The sequence below is a fragment of the Macaca fascicularis genome, chromosome 7 (assembly GCF_037993035.2).
Source record: "Macaca fascicularis isolate 582-1 chromosome 7, T2T-MFA8v1.1".
Lineage (NCBI taxonomy): Eukaryota > Metazoa > Chordata > Mammalia > Primates > Cercopithecidae > Macaca > Macaca fascicularis.
Window position 1 is genome coordinate 54347069 of NC_088381.1, and position 27207 is coordinate 54374275.

The 27207-nt window shown below is 40.0% G+C and overlaps 1 protein-coding gene across 2 annotated transcripts; it reads right to left on the reverse strand.

The window, feature by feature from the left end:
* Positions 1 to 1073: 1073 nt before the first annotated feature.
* On the reverse strand, positions 1074 to 26335 carry TSPAN3 (tetraspanin 3). 2 transcript variants are annotated; one of them, XM_005560169.4, is made up of 7 exons: positions 26118 to 26335; positions 11450 to 11641; positions 11174 to 11248; positions 9554 to 9655; positions 8129 to 8281; positions 7740 to 7823; positions 1074 to 1974 (listed from the first exon to the last, which is right to left on the reverse strand). In XM_005560169.4, the coding sequence occupies exons 1-7, from the start codon at positions 26178 to 26180 to the stop codon at positions 1882 to 1884; spliced, it is 762 nt and encodes a 253-aa protein (XP_005560226.1). In that variant the 5' UTR covers positions 26181 to 26335; the 3' UTR covers positions 1074 to 1881. The 2 variants fall into 2 exon arrangements, with proteins under 2 accessions (XP_005560226.1, XP_015308620.3); XM_015453134.3 differs by lacking the exon at positions 26118 to 26335 and having other exon boundaries at positions 11450 to 11523; positions 11556 to 11640.
* Positions 26336 to 27207: the final 872 nt, after the last annotated feature.

Below are 27207 nucleotides of genomic sequence, written 5' to 3' on the forward strand. Positions count from 1 at the left end.
GTAGCCACATGATTAATCCCTTGGGGCCTCTGAAATCACAAACGTTCTGGTAACTTCCACTTTGTGAAGAGGAGTTAATTTTTACTCCTCTCCTTTCCCGTGTCTTTTCCATTTTCAGGTGGGACAGATTTGCATATTTGGGCATCTCAAAACTGACCATGAGCTCACACCCCCAGATGTGTTCTCTAACTACTCCCTATCTCTGTGACTTTGTTTCCCCAGTTGACTGAGCCAGAAACCTGGGACTCATCCTAGATGAGTCTTCTCTTCTCCCTTCTCTGTCCCACGTCCAATCAGTGATCGAATTCCGCTACCGTCCTGCCTCCAAACAGTCAGAATCCACCGCTCACCACCACCCCCAACAGTGCCCTGCTGCCCACTGCTAAGCTCTCTCAACTGCTACGCCAGCCTAACTGAAGCCCAGTCACGCCAATTCATCCTGGCTCCAGCACGGCCGGCTTGCATCACCACCTTCTTCTCAGTTCACCTTCCAAATCAAACCTCTGAAGAGCTGCTTCCACCTACAAGTCAGGTCTCACCTCCATAGGATGTTCCATAAGACACTAGAGGACCTGGGTTTTCCTGCTTCTCCAACTTCTTTCCCCAGCCTTGTATTTTAAGCTCCCTGCACACACAATTTTGTTTCACACTCTTGTGTACCATCTTTCAACAAAGCCTATCCAGCCTCCAAGCTTGCGCATCTCTAGGAAGTCACCCCTGACCTCTCCGGGACTCCCCTTTGGACTCCCATTCTATTACTACCACCACTGCACCGTTTGAAAATTATCTGCTCCTATGTATGTCTCCTATACCAGGACTCCAAACTCCTTGAAGACAAGGACAGTATCGCCACTGTATCCCCAGTGCCTTGCACAAAGTAGAGTTCTATATTTCTAGGATATACTGGACTGAAAGCATTTGTGGTTTTTTGAATATCAAGGCCTTTAGAATCTGGCAACAGCTATAATGAAAACACATGCAAATCATGATGAACTATAGACAGCACCAACAAAGAAAACACGACACTGCTGCTCTGGAACTGAAATATCCCCAAAATAATGAAAAATGACATGTTGGGGGCTGATACAGAGTTTATTGAATTAGATTTTTCTATTTACAACTGAGATCACATCTACATACTATTTTGCTAGTCTACATGGGTACATTATTTCCAACAAGCTTAAGACTTACCATGAATGGGCTCATTCATACAAAAACACACTCACACTAATTCTTTTAAAACAGTAGTGCATACACTCTACTCCTCCTATAAAGCCAGCTTTGATTAAAAACCACTAGTTTCAAAGATCAGTCTCCGATTTTGAAGATGAACCAAGATATACATCGTATGATCCTAAAATATTTTTTAGTCATTTTGTACAGCTGCTATCTTATCGGACTACAGTAAATATTTTTTAAAAGGACACTGATGAGGGGCACCATCTGGTGTTAACCTTAACCAGATAGCTGGTTTCCTCCTCCTTCCCCAAAAAACCTTTGGCCAAGAGTTCTCCACTGTGAAGACTGAAAGGACCTGGTGACATTTCGGCATCAGTCCTGTTACCACTTGGAGGTAACAGAAGCAGGCTCGTGTCCTCCTTTAATTCTACCACACTACATGACTTGTGATTGGTTCTGAAATTAGAACGTTCACCATCGTACTTAAAATTTTAGGGGCATGAAGAGTCAGCTAGAATAAGGAAAAAGGAAGTCGCAGGTAGGTAGGTAAGTAGGTGGGCACATGAAAAGCCAAGCTGCTCTGTCCAACACCAGTGTACATGTGCTTTAACTAAATGAACTCAGGAGGCCAACAGCAGCAGACCTGCTCAATTCACCTTCCAAATCAGAACAAGACCAAAAAGCTCAGGCTTGAGTTGTCAACTATGCATAGGTTCCACCAGTGATGAGGAGCTCATAAGCAGGATCTCTACTCCTTCTGCACAACACGATGCAGGCACACAGCATGCCCAGCAGCTGTTGAAAAAAAACAATGGGGAAGAAAGGCTGAAAACCCTCTCATGGCAGGTGTGTATTTCTTTGTTGGTAATAGAGCTGTTTCGAAGTTCAATGACTTCAAATCATCAAAAAGGCAATAACAACAGTGACAGAAGGAATTTCTTATGAGTACATTATTTTTTAAAGAACTAAGTCCTAAGCTTCAGCTTCCCTCCCAGGAACTCTTTGTAAAGCCAGCAGGGAATCAAGTCTTTCTTATTTGGCATCCCCACTACTAGTCTAGCCAGTGCTCTCCAAAAGAACTTTCTGCAGCGATGGAGACATACCACATACGCACTGTCATGTGGCCTCATGTAGCTACTGAGCACCTGAAATATAGTTGCTGCAACTAAGGAGTTGTACTTCTTATCTTATTTAAATTAATTTAAATGTAGACACATGTGACTAGTGGCTACCATTCTCGACAGCAAAGGCCTGGGGAGTAGAATGAGCAAGAATGTGTGTGCTTAATGGGGGTCTTTTCAGGCCCTTCGGTTTTTGGAGCAATAGGCTTTACAACAATCCACAAAATTCACTATGTGAATAGCCCTATGGTGGAAAACCAATTCTGATGCCAAAAAAATGTAGTTGGAAGATTTTTGTTTCCTTCACATTTACCATTTTTGAAATCCACAGTTCTGTGGTATTGTATACATACTATTTTTGAAAGGTCACTCTTCCTTCATCATTTTATTTTAATAAGTCCTAATCCTTCTGTGGTAGCATATTGGAGTAGTAATAAAGTCAAGCCATGTTATTTTGGATAAGCAAAACGATTAAGCTGGATTAAAGAGAAAGTGATTCTAGAATTTTTGACCTTCTCACAAAATACATTTTTTTGTGAGATAATTTGCTTTTTAACTTATCATTGATGGGGACAAGCCTCAGTTATCTGATTTTAAAAGACAGGGTCCTCTGTACATACGTGGCTCAATCTAATTTCTGCAAAATGTACCCAATCCATAAACAGACTCTCCAAGTTTGAAGAGGAAGATTACTACTAAGACAAACATACACATAAGGATGTCCCCAATCTGAATTCTCCACGGTATAAAGTCACCCACTCCAATTTCTACCCTCACATTAACCTATATTCTGCCCATTTGGGATACACATTTCCTGCTCAAAACCATCAGTTTCACTACTTCACAATTTGCTGAGTGCTTACTAGTGCAAAGCACCTTAAACACACTTAAGAGGTGAATATTATTTAAAGTTTACTAAACAATTTAAGTCAATTCTAGACCGATGAAGTACCTAATTCCTAGAGAAACACATTTCTGTTCTCTGTACATCAAAACATTGTTAGAACAGCTATAAACTCAAATGCAATTATGTTCCCAGGCAATATTAAATTGAGCAATAAAAATGCTAAGCTCAGAAATGACTAATTTGCTAGGGAAAAAAAAATCTCTCGGCCGGGCGCGGTGGCTCAAGCCTGTAATCCCAGCACTTTGGGAGGCCGAGACGGGCGGATCACGAGGTCAGGAGATTGAGACCATCCTGGCTAACCCGGTGAAACCCCGTCTCTACTAAAAAATACAAAAAAAACTAGCTGGGCGAGGTGGCGGGCGCCTGTAGTCCCAGCTACTCAGGAGGCTGAGGTAGGAGAATAGCGGAAACCCGGGAGGCGGAGCTTGCAGTGAGCTGAGATCCGGCCACTGCACTCCAGCCTGGGCCACAGAGCGAGACTCTGCCTCAAAAAAAAAAAAAAAAAAAAAAAATCTCTCTTCCCACCCCCACCTCCCCACATTCCTTTCAATTGGTTAAATTTTATTATAGGAGTCAGCATTTTCAAAATGAGGTATGAAATAAGAATTTCTTTCCCAATTTGTTTATTTGAATGAAATCAACTTGTATTGATTTTGAAACAATTAAATAAACTTGATAAAATTCTACTCATGCTTGGGAATCAGTCTGCTTAAGAACATTAAGCTCTACACAATAATTTCTTATCCTCACCATTAAGTATTACAGGCTCATTTCCAAAGGCCTGTTATACTGAAATTCCATTGATTTTTGAAATATTCCAACAGACTTAGAAACATTACACAAATATTTTATATCCAACATTATCTCTTGCAATGAAATACTCTCTTGCAATATTCAAGGCATGAGAACTAAACTTCACTTAGCCCAAATATAACACCTAGCAACTGCAAAAATTGCAAGAAAATGACAAGCGGTGATTTAAAAAACTGACTGGCAAAGTAAAATGTTCTATGATATACCGTGCAGGTGGTGGTAGGGGGAAATAGGCATTCTTATACAAAAGTAAGAACTTTTGCACATTAGAAACACTCTTTTCTGAGAAAAAAACTGGAAATACCTATCAAAATTCATTCATACATTCTGATACTGTAATTTCATGGTTATAAGTTTTTGCTATAAACAGCCCATTAATGTTGATTAAAGTATGCCTATAAAATGGAATACTATGCAGACATGAAATTAAAAAGACAGATCTATATCCAAAATACACTAATTTGTTTTTAAGAAGGTACAAAATGTTGCAAACTATATGAGTTCATTTATATAATATTTTGCAATGTTGGCCAGGGTGTGAGGGGAAGGAGAAGGAAGTTACTCATTTTAATGAATAACTGGTAATTAAGGAGGAGGAGGAGGAAAGGGCCCTCTCCACTGGCTTCACATGTGGCATAGAGACCAGGAAAAAAGCAACATGGCCTTGGGAAACAGTTCTCTACGAAGACTGCTCTTGATTGTTCTATCTTGAGGACATGCCAACTTCATGAGACTCCAAAGTAAAGACTTAGAACATTTTCCCCATATTGCCTTTGTAGAGAGAGAGCCTTACTCACAGCAGATACTCAGGAGCTTGACAAATCAAAACCCAGATTTTTGTCAATTATTACAACTAGACTCTTTAAATATAAAATTCATAACTGATCATGAGTTAAGAGAGTGGCTACTCTCAAAGAAGTGAAATATCCTGCTAATTAATAAGCAGGATATCAAAAATCAAAAATTTTTAAATCTCATTCTTTTATATCCAAAAGTCCTGTTATAATAATTAATTGGTATTTTTCAGGTTTTTCTTTCTTGGTCACTTTGGTCCTACCCAAATCTTGATTATTTAATGGACTAGAGCAAGAGTCACCAAACATTTTCTTAAAGGGCCATATCATAAATATTTTAGGCTTTCCAAATCAAGACAAAAATCAATCTCTATTGTAACTACTCAACTCTGCCATCTTACCTCTCTATTTTATCCAGCTAAAGTGTCAATTAACTGTCAGGTTTCCTGACAAAATTTAGGAATTTAATCTTGTAATTGGAGGCAGAGTACAACAGAGGCAGGGGTCTTTAGTGTTGCCAGTGTGTGTGTGATGGTCATGTCACGCTATCCTTGCTCGCCCTAAATTTTGTGTCTAAACAAAGAGGGCCAAGACTGGAGAATCTCCAACCATCCTCTCCAGTTCTAAATTTCTATATTAGGATTCATGTACAAGCACAAAAGCTCACTGATCTTTCAGTTATTTCTGCCTTTGTTCAGGTTTTCCACACCCAGGGCACCAATCTATCAGATTTTGAATTACCAAAAGCTTAGAATGTTTACAGGTACTCTTAGAAACAATTAGGGAAAATTCTTTTATTATTTCAGATAAATTTTCTCCCCTTAAAACCCAAGCTTTTAAAATGTTCAAAACCACTAGGTTTTGAGTCTGTGAAAGTTCTGAATCCCTAAACTTAAGCAGCCTTGCTGAACTGAAAAAAATCAAGCTTTATCAGCTTTTACTTAAGTCAGGGTGACGTAAGTATAAAACACGTATGGCAGTTATATTTAAATTAAGAGACTAGTTATATTTATTAGCCCCTATTGAAAAATTAATAAAGAAATATCTGGCAGGCTAAGCCGCTTAACTAGATGAGGGACATAGCTAAAGTGATTATTTTTATCAGTCTTCTACATACGTGTTGCATATTTCATGACCACAAGTACCATACAGTTCCAAAGCTTTTTCGCTGCATGCTAATACATGTGGCTTTATTACTGAACATAAAATCATTAAGAATACACAGATCAGAATTCTATTTGGGAAAAGAGACCTTCCTCATATTTCATTATTTTTAGCTAAATGAATGTGTTTGCATAAATAATCAAAATATGAAATAAAACCCTGCTGATCATCAGATTACTGCTATGCAGAGCTGCAAAGTAAATACTTAGAAGGGCAAAGACCATGGCAAATAAAGAGGTAGACTTTTTAATGAATCATTTCAGGGCTGTCTGAATATCAGCAAAGTAAACAATCATCCTTTCACCTTTCCCATTAAATACACTAGCTTCTGTTCAAATATACAAAGAGCAAGCAATTCAAGCAACTTACATCTAAACTAGCAATTACATTGGTTTTATCTAACAATTAAAAGATATCTACATTTTTCTTTTTTAAAACAAAAATTTTTTTTGGTAGAAATGGAGTCTCACTGCCCAGGCTGGTCTCAAACTTTTGACCTCATGGGATCCTACTGCCTCTGTCTCCCAAAGTGCTGGGATTACAGATGTAACCCATCACACCCGGCTCTTTTAGCTCTTGAAATAAGTTTCAGGCTTAAGAAAGCATAAGCTGAGGCTAGGCGCGTTGGCTCACGCCTGTAATCCCAGCACTTTGGGAGGCCGAGGCAGGTGGATCACCTGAGGTCAGGAGTTCAAGACCAACCTGGCCAACACGGTAAAAATCTATCTCCACTAAAAATACAAAAATTAGCTGGGCATGGTAGCGGGCACCTGTAATCCCAGCTACTTGGGAAGCTGAGGCAGGAAAATCACTGGAACCCAGGAGGCAGAGGTTGCAGTGAGCCGAGATCACACCACTGCACTATAGCCTAGGCGACAAGAGCAAAACTCTGTCTCAAAAAAAAAAAATAAAGAAAGAAAAGCAGAGAAAGCATAAGCTGGGTGCAGTGGATCACACCTGTAAATCCCAGCACTTTAGGAGGCCAAGACAGGAGGACTGATTGAGGCCAGGAGTTTGAGACCAGCCTGGGCAACATAATGAGACCACATTTCTGCAAAAATAAATAAATAAATAAATAAAAATAAAAATAAAAATTAGTCGGGTGTGGTGGACTGTGCTTGTAGTCCTAGCTACTCGAAAGGTTGAAGTAGGAGGATCACCTGAGCTCAGGAGTTCAAAGTTACAGTGAGCTATTATCATGTCACTGCACTCAAGCCTGGGTGACAGAGTGAGACCCTGTCTCTATCTTTAAAAGTTGTTGCATTTAGTGCAAGAGACCAGTGCTGTAGTACCACTTCTTGATTTAGATATATGAATATATAAAACCCATGAGGACAGAAAAACAAGAACTAGAGGGAGAACTAGCATACAAAAAAACTGAATAAAGCTTTGTATTCCCAAACTGAAAGAAAGAAGTACAAGTTTTAAAAATTTTGTGACATTCTATTAAAATATCTTCCAATAATACACTATGACAACAGTTCATTTACGTTTTGAACAAGTCACTCACTAATCAAGCAAGACAGTAAGACAAGGAGTTCCCTCAACACATAGTCCCTCCCCATCCAGATTTCTGGTTTCTTTAGACCATTCCGGGTCTAGGTATATAGACAAGAAATGGGACACTGGAGGCCAGTACCTCAGTCACTTCCACATTACCTACACACACAAAGATTCACTGTGATGGGGATTAAAACCATGCAGGGCTGACATCAGAGAACCAACTCACTCTGATAGAACTCCTTGGCAAGCTGTGCTTACCTGAATAGCTGCAAATGCCAGTGCAGCCCAGATCACATGCATCATGATTTCTTGTAGCTTCTTCACAACTAGAGCCTCACACCCCTGTAACAAACACAGTCATCCTCATTAGAAGTCTTCTAAAAGTTAAAGCTGCAGATTCACAGGTTACTACCCACTGACAGAAAGGAAAATGACAGAAACTGAAAGAGGGGAAAAAAGATTCCATGATTGGTATAATTTACAGACATGTAATTAAAGCAAAAGACAATGCATTTTATAATTTACAATAAAACAATATGACATTAAAGACAAGCAAAAGGTGGCAGAAAAGAAGTCCCAGATGGTGATAAAACATGGTGAAAAACAGGTTAATCAGGCTAGACTCAAGTCTTGGCCAAGAGACTCACCTCAGCATAGAGGTCAGAAGGGTGGGCCAGGCTGCCATTACAATTGCTGGCAGTCTCTCTGCAGCAGCTAAGAGGGACACTCTGGTTTTTCGTTTCTTTGAACCAATCTGTATTTTCCCAGTCTGAGTAGTTGTGAATTCCACAACAATGCAGCTAGAAGAGAACAGGTATTATTCCTCACAAAACCCAAACACCTGAAGTTCCATGTACTACAGAGCTTTAAAATAAGCCACTCTAGACCAGTGATGTCCGATATAACTTTCTATAATAATGGAAAGTCTGCATGATCCAACATAGTAGCCACTAGCCACATGAAGCTCTACTGAGCACTTAAATTGTGGCTAGTGTGACTAGAAAACTGCCTTTTAAATTTCAATGTAAACAGCCAGACATGGCTAGTGGCTCCAGAACCCCCATACGAAAAGTACATTGCCAGGCCAGGCACAGTGGCTCACGCAAGTAATCCCAGCACTTTGGGAGGCCGAGATAGGCAGATCACCTGAGGTCAGGAGTTCAAGACCAGCCTGACCAACATGGAGAAATCCTATCTCTACTAAAAATACAAAATTAGCTGGGTGTGGTGGCGCATGCCTATAATCCCCGTTACTCAGGAGGCTGAGGCAGGAGAATCATTTGAACCCAGGAGGTGGAGGCTGCAGTGAGCCAAGATCATACCATTGCACTCTAGCCTAGGCAACAAGGGTAAAATTCTGCCGTCTAGAAAAAAAAAAAAAAGAAAAAAAAAAAGAAAAGTTCATTGCCTGTAAGGCGTAGTTTCTAACTAAGGAAAAACTTCATGTCTTACATGTTAAATATCTGGTTCCAAGTTAAATATTATTTCCAATGACAAGTGTTTAAAATATTTTGTCTTAAAAATTTTGAGATTTGCTTTAAGATAATGAAGCAAAAAATAAGTGGGAGCAATTAAGACTGACAAAAAGTTGATATTATTGAGACAGGGTCGGGGTGCAAACATCTATTATACTATTCTTTCTACCTTCGTGTATATGAAACTGTCCATAACAACTTTTTTTTGACAGTTTGTCTGTTGTCTTTTCTGATCCTGTTTTCTAAAAGTATATATAGACCTCCCACCTCCCCTGGAGTCTATCTGGACTCTCACCTTTCCTGTGACACATACCTCTCTCCTGCATCATCACCCCTTTGGCTAAGTACTTTGGGAGAGTACAGACTGGGGTCAGGGAAGGGGAAGTCAGATGATAAAAAAAAGTTCAAGATGTTTCTTATCTGGGTAGGTGATGAAATAAACTTTTCAAGGGTGAAGGTTGGGGAAAAATATTGGTCACATCAGGATAGCCACGGATGTGAAGCGACATGGCTAATTTACACAGAAATCACAGTTAGTTTAATGTTGACCCAACAGTGATTGGTCCTCAAAAACCAATCTGCCTCAAGAAAGCTCACCTGTCTCTGTACATAATCAATAGCCCGGCTAGCAGCATCAGGGCTGGTTCCATTGTAGGTCTTATACACTTTCTGAATGCTGCGATCAACCTCATTTTCCACCTGAATCAGAACAAAGAATTCAGTCCCTCAAAAATACTAGCAAAAGTAACATTAGTCAAGGCTCCTACTAAAATACTTACATAAAATGTTTGCAAGTTGCCAGATCTCTATGAATTTCTTGTAACGTTTTCTCCCTTCCTGCCTTCATCTTCATATAGATATAGATGAAGGCAGGAGGGAGAAAAGTGACAGGTAAAAATTCAGACATATACCACGCAGATTAAAGCATTCAAAGAGAAGACTGTGTGCAAAATGGCAGGCTAACAATGTATCCAAAAGGGAGAACAGTTGAGGCTTGGGATAGATGTCCTAAATTATAAATGGACGCCTTCCTTTTACAAATAAGTTTCTCAGAAGACTACTCATTTTCCTGTCCTAAAGGAGGTAAAACAAAACAACTCTGAAGCTCCTGTAAGATACTTTTAGGACAAATGCCAACATTATTTCCATTTTATTTATTCTATGTTTAGAGTTGGTTAAATGTGCAAAAGTAATCAGGGTTAAAAACATCAGTCCTTAGAAGTGGCACTTAATGAAAAAGCTGCTGTTCAATGTATTGCAAAAAGAAGACAGGAAACAAGCTGCATAGCTTATTGCTGCCAATTACTAAAATGGCAAGCAAGTATCATTTAGTAAAGTTTGCTTGTACCAGATCCTCCTTGCCCCTCTGAGGACTGGACTTATCTGGTAATTACAACAGTAATAAAATAAGTCCATAAAATTGATAACCAGATCATAGGTAGGGACATAATCCATTGCATTTTTTTTTTTTAGCACAGCTTTAGAGTACCTTACGTATCAATGATCTGAAAATTAACTTGGCATATTATGTCCTTGACTTAAAACCATTAAGTTATAATGAGAATGAGTCTATTATGTCTTTCCATGCCTCTAAAATTATGCCCATATTAATTAATTTAAAGCAGCCTATTTAGCCTTAAGTGGTACTAGAGGTAGACAGCAAAATCAGGCAAAATAGAAAGGAAGGAATGGTGAAATGACTAAAAACAATGAAGGGCAAGAAAGGAGTGCTGGCCCCAGCTGCCTTGGTGTTCTAAGTTGGCAGGACCCCTTGTTCCTCAGGACAGGGGTGGAAGGTGGGATCACAACTCACAGCATCTTTTTCTATGTTCAGGAACAAGGCATTTTTTAAAGAGACAATGGAAAACGAAATCCTGAGTTTGGTTCTCTAAAGCAGAAATCAGAAAATTATGCCTCCCCTCATATAGGCAATCTATGTGCTGAGGAAATCTGAACAAACTTCTCAGCTAATTATTCATTTGCAGCTATAAATACCTATAATCAAGAACAATACATATACAATACTCTGCTATATTAAATGTGGTGAGCAGTCTTGATATGTAAATATATGGCAATTAACTTTAGATATTTAAAATACAGATTAAACAAGTGAGGCAAAAGAAATTGTTTACTCTGATAAAATGAATGTGTTCTATTTTAATTGAAACACTTAAACCACCTTTTAAGGCATTATGTGAATTACAGTAGACAACATACCTTTGCTCTGTAAACATATCCCAAAACCACTACAACAACTTCTGTGACAAAAACCAAGAGCAGGATGATGACAAACTGTAAGAAAACATTGTTTAAAATTATATACAAATGAAAAAATAACTTTAAATACACTCTTGATTAAAAAAACTTATCAGAGATAATTGCTAGAAGTTTAAATGCTAACTTTGTTCCAACTGTAAGAGCCAAAGAGTCTCAGGTTCAAGAATAGAGTAGCGTAGACTAAACACTCCCGCGTGTTCTGACAACACATCTTACCGTGGCAAGTCCACAGCGACTTTCCCGGATTGTGGCACAGCAGCCAATTAGCCCAATGATGAAAAGCAGGGCTCCTACAGCTATGATCACTACAGCAGGGATGAGCGTGTACACATCTTCAAAGAAGTGGTCATAGTCATCGTAAGTGATGAAGACATAGGCTCCCACATAGCATAAAATGCCAGCTGCCCCCTGTAGAAAACAAAGTCAGTACTGGTCTCTAAGCACTGCTGGTAAAAATTTCCTATTATTGCTTAGTATGGTATAATTTAATGAGAGTTACCGTAACTGTTATAGACTTTTTTCAGTGAAGCTGAAAAGTCTTCTATGATTCCTTATTCAGAGCATTTCTATACTAAAGTTAAAAAGTTATCCACACTTCACCTACTTTTCAATAATTGATGGTTCAGCTAGGACCAAGAAACCGTAACCAAAAAATAATGATGATGACACACACCTACACATCCCTAAAGGCTTACTGTAGCTCAATTCCACATCCAATACGGATCAGTATGGTGGCAGGGGGATCCTTGCTCACTGCAGTTACCCTCATTAAGTGGGGAAATGTGGTAGACATGACAGAGCTTGGATTTGAACTCAGGCAATCTGACTCCAGAATCTGCACTTCTAATCTCTATCTACCCCACCTCAGGGAAAAGAAAATAAACCAACTAGTGAGCATGATACCCACCCCACTTCCAAACATCTTGCTGTCCTAGAGACAGTGAAATGGCAAAGCTAGAGGGCTCAGTCATTAAAGAACATTATAAGCCCTCTATTAATTATTTAGAATGGTGGTTCTCAAACTTTCAAGTATATAGGAATTGCCTGAGGATCTGAATAACATGCAGATTGATTCAGGAGATCTGGGGAGGACCCTGAGAGTCTGCATTTCTAACAAGTTCCCAGGTGATGCTGGTGCAGCTTCTTCTTGGAGCACACTTTGAGTAACAAGGTATTAAAGACCTAAAGGGAAAGTGAACACACAAAGGCATGCGATAGGTGTGCCTTATTTCAGCTGCTTCTCCAGGCTTCACTCTCCAGCTGCAGAGTCTTACTTTCTCCGCTATTGTCAATTTTGCTATCTTTGGGTACCAGCTCTGTGCTGACAGCCCAATGCCACTGGCTTATATGCAAACAAGCAAATGCAGTGTCAGAGTAAGTGTTAAAACATTTGGTTATCATTTGTATAAAAATAAGTTATCATTTATAGAGTACTTTGAAACTTTCACAAGAAGTATTTCATCATCCTTTTAAATTTAACATATAAATCATCTTCAAACTAGAAACAGCTGCCACAATGATATTGGAAATATCATTAACTTCTCTGAACCTGAAAACCCAGCTCATTTAAGTTTATGAAATTCAGTAAGCTTGGGGATCATCAGTATATTTTCTTACACTAGGCCATTAGGATCACTGTCAGATGAAGAAGAAGACTCCATTCATGTAAATTTGGGAAAGTAACTTGGTTTTTTAAAATGTAACATGAACTTTTTAAAGTGAGAAGACAACTAGAATAATGAAGGCAATTTTAAAAAACATCATTTTAAAACTCTCTTCCTCTGGCTTCCAAGAGGCCCCACTGCTGGTTTTCTTCCTACTTCCCCAGCTGATCACTTTTTCATTCTCTTCACGGACTCTGAGATGTTAGTGATCTCCAGGGTTCTGTCTTCAGCCTTATTCTTGAGTCATTCTCTGGGCTCTCTGTGGGCTATAGCAGCTATGGCTTCATTAGTCATTGTAGCTCACTACCTGAGCTATCATCTCAGACCTACACATTTCCATCTGCAAGTTCCAGAGACACGCCATCCTCAACCTGTCTCAAACCCTTTCTGCCTTCCTGCCCAGCCCATCTAATCTTCCCTTACATTCCTATCATAGCAAAAGGTACCAGACATCTAATTTTTCTGGTCAAACATCTGAGGATTAACTTTCCTTGCCCCACCTCTATAGCCCATCAATCACAAAACTTCAAGTTTACTTCCAAAACATTATTTGAATACTTCAACTCCTCTTCAACCCCACTGCAGTGCTTCTGTCTTAATTTGGGCCTATCCCCCTAAATCTTATTTATTGACTCTCCCTGCATCTTAATACATTCTTTATACTACCAGGGTTATTTTTATTAAAAATACAAACCAGATCGACCAGGCGCGGTGGCTCACGCCTGTAATCCCAGCACTTTGAGAGGCCAAGGCGGGCGCATCACAAGGTCAGGAGATCAAGAACATCCTGGCTAACACGGTGAAACCCCATTTCTACTAAAAATACAAAAAATTAGCCGGGCGTGGTGGCGGGCGCCTGTAGTCCCAGCTACTCGGGAGGCTGAGGCAGGAGAATGGTGTGAACCCAGGAGGCGGAGCTTGCAGTGAGCCGAGATCATGCCACTGCATCCAGCCTGGGCAATAGAGTGAGACTCCGTCTCAAAAAAACAAAACAAAACAAAACAAAACAAAACAAAGAACAGACCAAGGCATAGCCTTACTTAAAATCAGGATGAGGCAAGTGAGTCCCCGATGAACCAAGCTGTTCCTCTTTTCAGCCTCAGATCTCATTACCCCTTGTGAACCATGAACAATATAGAACCGTTATACTGAAATGGACCATATATTCTTTCATTTCTTTGCCTCTGCTGTTCTCTCTAGAATGCTCTCTTCAAATGCCTGGGAACTCCTTGTCGCTCATTAAGGTGAAGCTTAAATGCTACCTCTTCCGTTTGGAAGCCATTCTTGACCATTTCAGGCTGGATCAGCTGCCCTTGGTGGACACACACATCTCCCAGTACATGGTTCTAACAGAATATTTATCAAAACGGTTGCAATTATAGCTATACCTGTCTCAACACACCTTGAAAGCACAAATTATACCCATCTGTCCTTCACCCTTGTATCATCTAGAACGGTGCTTGGTAGACAGCAGGTATCAGTTAAAACGTATTGAGTACACCTCATCTTACCCCTTTCCCTTGAAATCACCCTCCCAACTCTATCATAAGCTTTGGTTTGTATTTGCTTTGGTTTATATTTGTATTTGTTTGTATCTGGTTTCTCTTCAGTTCAATGCTTATAGCTTTTACTTCACTATTCAAACATTTGGCAACTTAATCCAGCTTGCTGAATTCTGATGGCCATTACATCTGGAATATATTAATATATCATAAATATCTGTCATAAATATAAATGCTGTACTTACAGCAAACTGTTCAAAGGTTCTCAGAGTTCACTGACATTATTTGCTTTTGGGGCATAGTACTAAAGAATGTACGTGAGCGCAAAAGTTGGCAGGGGGAAGAAGAGAAATAGCTTATTTTAATTTGGGTGCATTTATTACAGAAGTATGTCAACTACTTAACACTCTTACCAAATACCCCTTTTTATTGACTACTTGTGTGATATATATTCACATACATGTACACACACACATTTTGCTAAATAGTATCAGTCCTCAAGCTAAATTAGAAGCAATCCAAAGTGTAAATTAATCAAATTTTGTTATTTGTTTTCACTAGGCATTTCTCTATCCTTTAATGTTATAGCTTTTTTTACTCTAAAAGGCAGTATTTATTTCTTACAAGGCTTGAGTCAAAATGAATTCCATTCCTGAGCCTTCGGTACACTTACCAAAACTTCGCTAGTTTTAGCCTATGTAAATTTGAATGAAAATAAGAGAAAACTGGAGGACATATATACTTAACAATTAACCTGAAGCATAGTTCACTGATGAACTACTTGCATTTTAGACATAAAATGATGAGTTTTCAATCTAAAGAGGTTCCTATGAGACGCACACTTAGTGCTGCTTGGAGATGGGCCAAGGGAAACGTTTCCTCTGCTGCCACCGCCACTCCTCACTAAAAGAGGCACTCATCTGAAACTGAGACTACAAGAAAGCAGAAAAACCAAGAGAGACAACCAGACGTACAACAAATGCAATGGAGGGCTGTGAGGAGATGCCATTTGTAAAGCTGCCTCTTCTTTTCTGATAGACTCTAGAACAGTTTTTTTTTGCTCCCAGGCTGCAACCAGTCAACATCCAAGTCACACAACGAGATGAGAACACAACAAAGCTCAATTTGGCAACATATAGTGAAACGAACTTACTAGTTGCACACACCAAAGAGGAAACTGCACTGATTGCTGATATGAAACTATACACATCAAATTGCTTATAAATAGAGGATGTGTTTCCTAAATTGAAAACAGCTTCAAATTTTGCTTTTACTGAAATATGTATATGGTGCTTATATCTTAAGCTGTATAATGAACAATTATGAAATGACACTGGTTACTCTGAAAATATAGAAGAGGTATCCCAGTAGTTGCTGAAGACCTAAAAACAGCCAAAAGTAACTGCTGTAATGATACCCAACCGTCAATGTGAAAAATACGCAAAAGAACATGGGAAACAGTATGGTAAATGGAAGAGAGGTTCTAAGAAATTCCTAACTAGTATGCATAGGGACTTTGTAGTCCCTCAGATTTTTAATGCAGAAATTGTGGCTATCAGAAAAGCTATATAAAACGTGAGCTTAAATTCTTCTTTTGAAGGGCCACGACGGGATTGAGATCTATCAAAGGATCTGAGCTTTGCCAATAAAGCAGCTGCAAAGGAGGGGTATGGGGAGGAGGGAGGTGCAACAGAAGAGGAGATGAAATGTAGAACTTGGAAGCAGCTGAACTGCTTTAGTCACCACTGAGAAAATCTGAGCCTATAAGGAGGATTTGTGCCAGGACAGTATACTAAAAATATTCATCCTTTTTACAAAGAAGTGAAAGGAAATTTAGGCAAAAGGCTGAGGTCTGATATTACAGAAAGAATAATTTTTTAAAAACCATTCTTTATCTTTTAATAAGCCTATCCTCTAAATTAAGTCACAAAATTTTAAAACTTTAGGAGAGCCAATGCTTTTCCATTGAGCTGTTTCTCTAAAAAATAAAGCCATCTTGTTATAAAATTTTGCAAGTGTATGAGTTCCAAAAGTATGATACTTCATTTTATGCTTTTACCCTTCCTCTACATATGCGCAAATGTGAAATCTCTTAAAGAGATTTCATTCTTATATGAGATTGCTTTTTCCATAGCTAAGAAACTATTTTTTTTTTGGGGGGGGGTAATTTTCAAATATTCTATGAAAGAGAAAAGTAGGTAAAATGTTAAAATCTGGGCCGGGCGCAGTGGCTCACACCTGTAATCCCAGCACTTTGGGAGGCCAAGCTGGCAGATCATCTGAGGTCGGGAGTTCGAGACTAGCCTGACCAACAAGGAAAAACCCTGTCTTTACTAAAAATATGAAATTAGCTGGGCATGGTGGCACATGCCTGTAATCCCAGCTACTCAGGAAGGCTGAGGCAGGACAATCACTTGAACCCGGGAGGTGGAGGTTGCAGTGAGCTGAGATCGTACCACTGCACTCCAGCCTGGGCAACAAGAGCAAAACTTGATCTCAAAAAAAAAAAAAAAAAAAAAAAAAAAAAAAGTTACAATCTGTAAAACTATTAAATTCCTTCATTTTCATCAACCACAGTGTAACTTGCCATTGGAATGTGGCAATAATAAAAATGAAACAGATTTGCTACAAGTGGGGAGATAAGGTAGCTCTGTTGCCAAAAGTATACCTATATGGAGATTTAGAAATGTGAAAGTGAAAGCATCCCACAGCACATTTTGGACGAAGCTGAAGCAAAGAATAGAAGTGAGTTTCTTGCAGTGGTATGTAGTAGACTTTGATGATGGTTCATGTCTAGAACTGGCAAGAATCAAGACAATGTAAAGACAAGGCACCATCTGGACTTTATTCACCTAAAAGCATAGTGCCTGACAAATTCTTGCTTGCCTGTGTGAACTGTTCCTTTGGAGCGATTTTTGCCAAAGAATCAATTAGTAAAGTAGAAGTGACTGGAGTGTTGAGAGAAAGGAAAAAAATCAAGAAGCAAAAGACTGAGCAAAAACTGTTGTACTCTAGACTTCGTAACAAAGCAGGTCTTAAAAGCAAAGGGGAAAAACAGGCAGGAATCCATCTTATGCATATGTCTTTTTAACATTTAATCTAGAGTTTCCTATACTGTCCTATTATTTTTCATATACCTCTTTTCTCTCCTGGGAAGAATCATTGGTAATTCCATAGAGTGGATTTCTGAAAGCTTCCCCAGACTCCACCCTTATGCTATTACAAGTATCTTAAAATCATCTTAAATCCTTTAGCATTCTACTTGCCGTAATGTATATTCTCTAATTCAACCAGGCTTTCTTTCACCTCCAACTTAATCTGACAGAATAGTTTATGGCACTAAACACAACTACTTCTTATGTAAGTCCACTACCAGTATATATCATTTACTCTCCTACCAATTCTCAAGGAAAAAAAAAGGCCAAAGACTCCAAATCCTCTTTCAGAAATTAAAGCTACTCTTACCAAGAATTTCTGAAGCTATTAAATAATATCATTTTCTACCTAACAAACTGATCAACAGTAAAGTTAAGGAGTATTCAAAGATGTGTGAGGGTGCAGAGAGAAGGGCCCTCAGACAGGCAGGAACACAAACTAATAGAGAATCATCTTTTTGGAAAGCAATCTGTCAATACATATCTGCCTCAGCATTGATGCCTATATACCTACTTATTCCACTTCCAGGAATCTATCCTTAAGAAAGTTAGTCAGAAACACAGATTTGTATAAAAGATAATTAATCGAGATGTTATAATGAAATTGTGGCTGCAAAAATGAAAATTAAAAAGCCCAGGTATTCAGAGGTGTGTTTGCATTCAGCCCTGAAATTTTCTTAAAGCATCATTTAATAATATAATTGTGGTGTGATCGGGAAAAAACACATATACCACATATTAGAAACAAACCAAAATGCTAATATTGGTTGTCTCTCGGTGGTAGAACTATGGGTGATATCAGTTTGCTTTTTAAAATACTTTTTAGTGTCTTCTTTAAAATATATTACTTGAATAATTAGAATAATAGTTAAAATTATGTCTGAAATTGAGGCTTTGCTGTTCTCTCACCAATGAATTAATTCCTGGATGTGTCCTTAACCAACCAAACACGGACACCTCTTACATCCTAAATATTTTAGGCACCTCTGCCAATCTCTCCCACTTACCACTTTTCTCAGGTCTGTGTGGCTTTGACTCATCCTGTACATGTTTTCTGATTATCTAACACAATTTTCAATGTACATTATGTTCCTTTTCTCGTATTACTTTTCAAGGAGACAAGTTTTTTTTTTAAGTCCTACTTAAATTGGGGTGTAAAGTTTTGTGTTTTTTTAACTCACCACTACAGTAATGAGAAAATTATTTTATTTATTTATTTTTTTTTTTTTGAGACAGGGTCTCGCTATGTTGCCCAGGCTGGCCTCAGACTCCTTCGCTCAGGGGATCCTCCCATTTCAGTCTTACTTGTAGCTAGGATTACAGGCATGTGCCACCATGCCTGGCTAAGAGTTTAAAGTTCTGACAAGCCACTGTTACCATCAACATCACTATTACTATTGCCATTATTCTTAAATAAGAAATATTTTAATCATTTTTACTGCTATTACTCTGATGATATGCCAAAGGTCATGCTCCTCAATTCTGCCTTATTTTCACCTTTTCTCTATTTGGTTTTTCATAATCATTATTAATCCAGCTTAACAAAGTTGTTCTATTTCTCTCTAACTGTAAAAAGAGTCCACTACAGCATCATAGGAGCCTGAGGAGCTTAACCTTTGTAATGCTAGAGTTCATCCATGCTTGGATTACGTGTTTAATCAATAGCAACAACAATGTAAGTTACAAAATGTCAACATATATTCTAGAACCCCTTCAGTAGATTAAAAACAACACATAAAAAAGATAATTTTTCTTATCTATTAACTCTGCCTAACTACTAAAAGGAACACAGTGAGAAGAAGGAAGAGGAAGAAGATACGTTAATATTTTTCAATAAAGACTTACTTGAGACCAGCCATGAGAAAGATTTCTGGGGGAAAGGTGCACATAGAAATTTAATTCGATGAAAAGTCTACCCTCTCTCTCCATTAGTTGTCAGACTACAGGGACTGTGTTTACTCTATTTCTCAAAAACAGGTCAAAGGTAGATATTCAACATGCATTTACTCATGAATGATTCTTAGTACACCTGTTTGGTCTAAGTACAAACTTTATGGAATACATTTTCTGAAAAACAATCAAACAAGCCTAACCTGAATTAGATCTTATGGAATAAAATTCATTAAATTATTTCAAAGCATGATAAATATCCTAGAAAGCTAATAACCCATTCCTTAAACTGCAACTACAGAGAGAGCCCCTGCTGATTCCAAGTTCTAAATGATTACTCAGGACCACAAGGCTTTTTGGTCAGTGGACAGGTGAGTAAGAATATAGTAAGAGTGGAGACATTCATTTTCTTAACTGTTGAAGACAAACTAAGACACATACACTTCCTATTATGTACTTGCTTCCTGACAAGTTAGATTTCTTCTAGTGAATTGAAAACAACTATGAAAAAGCAAAGTTAGCTGAAGGTGTGTCCCATGACATATTCTTTGTCAGAGCAGTCATTCATAATAAGAGAAATACAGGAAGTAGAGAAACAAATTCCAGGATATCAGATGCAGGTTCCGGTTTGAAAATATCATATTACCACCTCAAAAGTGTAGGATGTGCTGGAAAACACAAAGTATGTACAAGATTTGTGACAAGGGAGAACCACACTTGAAATATTTCATTATAATGTTGTATTTTTTAAACAAAAGCATGATGGTATAAACCTCTTAGTAATTTGAACATAGCAAGTATACTTTTGCCTTACAGTCTATAGCCTGTTCCTTCAGTTCTGAATCCCCTCAATCTCCCAATCTCTTCCAAATCACCCAAGTCAGCAACTTCTTATACTCCAGATTTTTTTGCCAACATAAAGCACCACCCAATCACTTTATCACATCACCCTTTAATTCTCTGCATAACACATCTCTCTGATCATTTTTCTTCTTTATTTTTGTGTGTCTTGTTTCACCGGAAAGTAAGTTCTATAAGAATACAGATTTTTCACTGTCTTTTCATTGTTTATCAACAATATAAGCACAAAGCAGGTGCTCAAACATTAGTGTTATATTTGTTTAGCAAAGCAAATTTTCCTTAATTATATACATTCACAGACATAAGTTGTGATAAGTTTTATTTATTTATTTATTGAGATGGAGGCTCTGTTGCTCATGCTGGAGTGTAGTGGCTCGATCTTGGCTCACTGCAAGCTCCGCCTCCCAGGTTCATGCCATTCTCCTGCCTCTCAGCCTCCCGAGTAGCTGGGACTACAGGTGCATGCCACCATGCCCGGCTAATTTTTTGTATTTTTAGTAGAGACGAGGTTTCACCATGTTAGCCAGGATGGTCTCCATCTCCTGACCTTGTGATCCGCCCGCCTCGGCCTACCAAAGTGCTGGGATCACAGGCGTGAGCCACCGTGCCTGGCTGACAAGTTTTATTTTTAAAGGCAGGATAAGTTTTAAAGGTTCCATATGGCTTTCAAATACAATTTATATGTATAAAGTACTTCATATGAATGAATGATGGTTAGTGAAGGTGCCATGTTCCAAAGCTACTTCTAAAGCATTTATTTAAAAGGTATGTGACTTTTTTGTGGTACTTCCCCCACTCTACAGGTGTCTCCACAGTGTTATACTATCACCTCTCAGATGAAAAGCAGCAACCTAAATAGATATTTAAGATTATAAATTCTATAAGCATGGACAAAGTTTTCTGTTCCAGTCCCTGTAATGCCTAAAATAAATATGAGCAAAATAGGTATTAGTCAATTAGCTTTTCTAATAGGGTTTAAAAAAAAAAGTAATTTGTATAACATAGGACTCGATTCAATAATCAATTAATTTACCAGAATAAAAACTTAATGGTAGGAAGTACTTATTTAAACTTGTTTTAGGCGAGCCCTCTTTGGTCAAATTAAATGACTTACCAAATTAAAAATCCTATCTGACCTTGGTACAAAGGTACAGTTTACAGAATAGGCTAATGACTATTTAATACAATAGCCTTGGCTGGGCGTGGTGGCTCACGCCTGTAATTCTAGCATTTTGGGAGGCCGAGGCAGGCAGATCACGAGATCAGGAGTTCGAGACCAGCCTGGTCAATATGGTGAAATCCTGTCTCTATTAAAAAATATACAAAAATTAGCCGGGCATGGTGGCACACACCTGTAGTCCCAGCTACTCAGGAGGCTGAAGCAGGTAGACTGCTTGAACCCGGGAGATGGAGGTTGCAGTCAGCCGAGATCGTGCCACTGCACTCCAGCCTGGGCAACAGAGTGAGACTTCATCTCTCAAAAAAAAAAAAAAAAAAAAAAAAGCCTTTAAAATTTAGTCATTTACCTCAAACATTTCTAACCTTCTTCAATAAATCCTCATGGGTCCAGCATGAATACACTTACATTTAAAGCCTTATCACTCCATAAAAACAGAGCTCCAAGTTGATACAAGTTGTACATCCTTTCACTTGTCCAATATTATCTTTCAAGCTACAAATCCTAATATTCTAGAATTTGGTGAGAAACTGTCTTGGACTGTTTTCTGTTACTTAGAACAGAATACCTGAAACTGGGTAATTTAAGAAATTTTTTACATAAATGGAGGCTGAGAAGTTCAAGGTCAAGGGGCCGTATCTGGTCAGAGCCTTCTGCAGAGTCCTGAGGTGGCCCAGGACATCACACATGGTAAGGGGGCTGAGCAAGCTGGCTCAGGTCTCTCTGCCTCTTCTTATAAAGCCACCAATCCCATTCCCATGAAAACCCAATAATCCATTAATCCATGAATGGATTAATCCATTCATGAGGGTAGAGCCCTCATGACCCAATCACCCCTTAAAGGCCCCACCTCTCAATACGGCCACGTTGGGGATTCAGTTTCAACATGAATTTTAGAAAGGACAAACATTCTAACCATAGCAGGAGTTCCCTATTTCCATTAAAACAAATTTCAGGATTTTAGAAATGACTGTTTCCGCTTTTGGTTTGTGCCTTTCCACAGTAACATTATTACAGCATTGTTCCAAACTATCTACACCAAATCAACAGTAACGATTTTAGCTGTCAGATAATTTACAGCCTGAGTATTTCAGGTATATATCTATCTCCATGTCACAGCTCAATGAACAAACTGACAGCTGAATCAGGATATCAAGACATAAGAAAGTGTAGTTTAAAGGTCTTGCCAAAGCAATTAAACTTTGACCCTTGTTAACAATCAGCCATTACCATCTGACAGTTAAGAGCCAGTGCAACATAGTTTTTATTGCCTACAGTTGCCCAAGGGAACCCAGGTAAACAGTTGATATGCTCTATGGAGAGTATGTTTATTCTTCCACTTATATATCTCAAGGCATTAAAAGGAGGGAGGGGCCACTATATAAGAATACATTTATTAAAACTGAAGAATGCATTACAAACTCCCAGGAAGAACCTTTTAACATTTTTGAATGTACTTCCTCATAATGACTTAATTCAAAAGAAAACAAAGTGTCATGTAAATTCTGGTACAGTTTCTAATTTTAGCAATGTTAAAATCGGCATGCTTTAGAGAAGTGATTCTAACAAGTTTCTTCTCTTTACAAATCTTTTGAAATCATACTTTGTCCTAACACCACAGTCTCTGGAGTATGGGACCACCTGGGTTTGAACGCAGGCTGTACCACACCTTGGGTGTGCTTAGCTCAGTCAACCTTAATGTTCTCCTCTAAAATATACATAATATTCCCTGCTAGATGGGAAAGCTGTGAGGATACACCATGTAAAGTGTTTAGCACAGTGCCTGGGGTGTAGTAATTCAAATGTTAGTTGCCATCACCCATCATCATCAGATTCCCACAGTTAGTCCATAAACTAATACTTTCTTGGGAGACATACCTAATGCTGTTTCCTCATTAGTTATGTAGCACTGTGCTACATGTGCCCCCAGCGTATCTGCTTAACTTCCTTAACACAACTCACAAAAACTTTACTACCCTACTAACTAAGACAAAGGGTATTTTTACTAAACATTACCACTTCAGTCTTGGCAATAACCCACTATAAAAAGCACCACAGAAGTTCAAAATAACTTTCTTCACTGGAATAATAGTACATATACTTACACAACATCCAGAGATTCAGAGGAATCACTTAGAACTGACATTTGAGTAAATAAAAATCTAATTTAAAGAAAATGGTTCCTATAGTTCCAATATTTTGTTACACGAACAATTCCAGTCCCTGAGCTTGAATAACCTAAAATTCACCTAATATTCTTCAAAATCAAATAGTTATGGCCATAAATTCACAAGGAATTGTAAAGAGTACAGAGCCACATCTTTGCCTCTTAGGTAGCTTACTAGCTAACAAAGTGTTTCTCATTTGGGGACCCCTGAAAATTATTTTTCCTTTTAAAAAAGCCTGTAACTCTACTAAATAAATAAATAAATAAATAAGAATACACGGTGCTTGGTTCTCTGTTCCTGCATTAGTTTGCTGAGGACGATGGCTTCCTGCTCCATCCATGTCCCTGCAAAGGACATGATCTCATTCTTTTTTTGTGGCTGCGTGGTGTCCCATAGTGTATATGTGCCACATTTTCTTTGTCCAGTCTACCATTGATGGCCATTTGGGTTGGCTCCATGTTTTTGCTGTTGTGAATGGTGCTGCAGTGAATATATGTGTGCATGTGTCTTTATAACAGAATGATTTACATTCCCTTGGGTATGTACCCAGTAGTGGGATTGCTAGGTCAAATGGTAGGAGAACGTCATATAATTTCTACATGCCAAGAAATAGTATTCTTCTTTTCATTTGTTTTCCAGTCATTTAGAAATGTAAATACTATTCTCGGCTCTCAGGTTGTAGAAAAACAGGTAGCTAACAGTTTTGTGCTCTTGGACCAGAGACTGCTGACTCCTGGTTTACAACGAGATGCTATGAGAGTTAATGACTTAAGCATTGTAGAAAATATTTCTCTTTATGGAATAAAAAATGTTATGGATGCATAAGTAGCAGTAGGTATATAGATACGTATTAAATTAGCAAAAGATGCCCTTATAATGGTCAGATTCACAAATCATGCCACATCTTCAAGGAGGAGACTGATACGACTTTTGCTAATGGAACTGGTTCTACACGTGCATTTCATTTTGCACAATAAACTCAAGAAACTGAAAAAATGAAACAAAATAAATAAATAAATAAATAAATAAGCCTGTAACTCAAATTAAAGTATATGAAACACTGCTCTAATTGGAAAAGAAGAAATCACGAAAATCCCAGTGTCGCCTGGGTGGTTGCGAACAGGTACTACCTCTCAGTTAGGACTCTTCTCTTCACACACAAATGCCCTGAAGGACTCTGGCAATACAAGTGTGTAGTAAGTGCTTTTAAATATATAACCATCCTTTTATGAGACAGCTGTTTTATCCCTTGTTGGGGGGTTGGGGGAGGAGGAAAGATTCTTTCCAGAACAGGTGTGCATATGCGTGGGAGGGAGGAGCTGAATGGGGACCAGTGATGATGGGGAGGAGGAAGAGGCACAGAGTATGGTTAACTGGAATGTCAAGGAGTGCTTTGGCGACTCTGGACAGAGCAATCTGTCCAGGGCACTCAAGTGTTTAAGGAAATGACGAGTTTAGAGGGGCAAGGTGATTTGGGATCAGACTGAGGACTTCAGCTGCAAGACCGGGGGAAGGAGCTGAACCTTATTCTACCGCTGAAGCTTCTGTTTTCCTTATTTTTAGATCAAGTGATGTGATAGCAGAAACGTTTTAAAAGATTTATCCGGGTGCAAAGTCCAGATGGGCTGGAGGGTGGAAAGACGGATAGGAACAACATAGGTTACTATAAAAGTCCCTGGTGAGATAAGGACCCAAACTAAGATGACATCGTTATAAACATTCCTTTCTCCGAGGGCGCACCCCCTAAAAATTCATAAGCCACCTTTTATTGAAAGTAAACTAATCACTTTCAAAATCTTGTGACATCTCCATCATATATTTAACCAAGGCTTATAATCTCACGGTTTGGTCACCCCCATGACCAAAACAAATAGACCTATGTTCTTGGTCAATGGATTATTTAGCTCCTCAAGTTGAAACCCTTCATTTTCTGGGCTGGTGACAGCCAGCCGGTTCCCCACACACAAAGGGCGTTAAGTGGAACCCTTGCCCCGACTCCGCGGCGTCCCCGCGGATCTGCCCGCCTCCGGACGGCCACTCGTCTGCGGGGCCCCGACAAAGAGCGCGGAACCTGAGCCTCTGGGGAAGATCCTATTTCGAGCCTGACGTCCTGTTAAGAGTCTGCAATGAGCGCTCTCAGTCCAGCCGGCGACTCTAGGGGGAGACGGGGGCTCCTGGCACCGAGCCAGCCCGCGTGGGCCGAGCGCGAAGGCGCGGGCTGGAGGCCGTGGAGTCCCCGAGGGCCTCCCCTCGCCGTCCTCCGCGCCCGGGCTCCCGGCTTGGTCCGGCAGGGACCTCGCGAAGCGGCCTCAAACCCGGCCCTCCCCTCGCCTCAGCCGCCTGAGGGCTCGAGTGAGGCCCCCGCGCGCCCGCCCAGGCCCAGGCCCGGCTCGGCCCCCACGGGCGCCTTCGTCGCGGCCTCGCCCGGCCCCGCCGCCGGACCCTCGCCCTGCCCGGCCCCGCTCACCCAGAAGATGAGGTTGAGAAAGACCAGCACGGTCTTGGAGGAGGTGATGCCGCACTGGCCCATGGCGCCAGTGGCCCGCGAAGGCCCGGCCCGGAGAGCGGGGCTGCGCTCACCGAGAGAGCGGCAATGGCGGCGGCGCCTCCTCGCTCGGAACTGCACGGCCTGCGCGGCGCTCCCCGCAGCCCCTGCGCCGTCGCGCAGCCCCGACCCCAACTAGCGCCTCGCTCCTCCGCGCAGCCGCCGCAGTCCCCTCACGGCTCCCGCGCCGCTCCCTGGCAACGGAGTCCCGCCCCCCACAGCCGGCCGCTTCAGCCAATCACCTCTGCGGAGGCTGCAGTGAGGCCACGCCTCTTAAAGGAGCCAAGGCCTCAGCCCCTTTTATTGGCCTCTGGCCGCCCTTGGATGCAGATGCTCCGTGGGGAGGTTCTGGTGGACCAAACCCACTCTCCTCCTATGACTTACGTTTACTATGCCACCCTTACAGATGATTCAGAGTGATTCAGAGCCCTCCGAGTGCTATCTTTCTACCTAGCCCATTCTCCCCTAGGAAGGTTGGAGACATCTCTCCCTGACCAGAGATTCTCCTGATGGGGTTAAAATCTTGGCAGCACTGTTGGTGAGAAGTGCAAAGAACAACAACAAATACTTATGGAGAAACTTATTGTGCCAGGCGCTGGGCTAGCTCTCAGAAGAGTCAGAGAGGAGAAAAGGCTGGTGATGGCGTTGGCAAGGCAGACATGTTTGTGTGGGTGAGTGGTTGGGAACAAGGTCTATTCCAGGGTAGTAAGTTTTGGACCAAGATTCGCAACGATTACAGAAACATCTCTTTGCAGTGCAACATTTCACACTCTTCCCCCAATCTCGAATCCGTCATAGCAGTTAATTATTGCGTGCTTACCCGGTACCAGGCTCCATTAGTTCATTTAACCCCCACCACAACCCTGGATGGAAGGCACTATGGTTATCAGCCTCATTTTACTGATCAGGTAATTGAGGCTTAGAAAGGTTAAGAAGCTCGCCCAGAGCCACACATAGTAAGTGGTCTTGTGCAAAAACCACATCATCAGTCACACAATAAACTGCCTGTTTG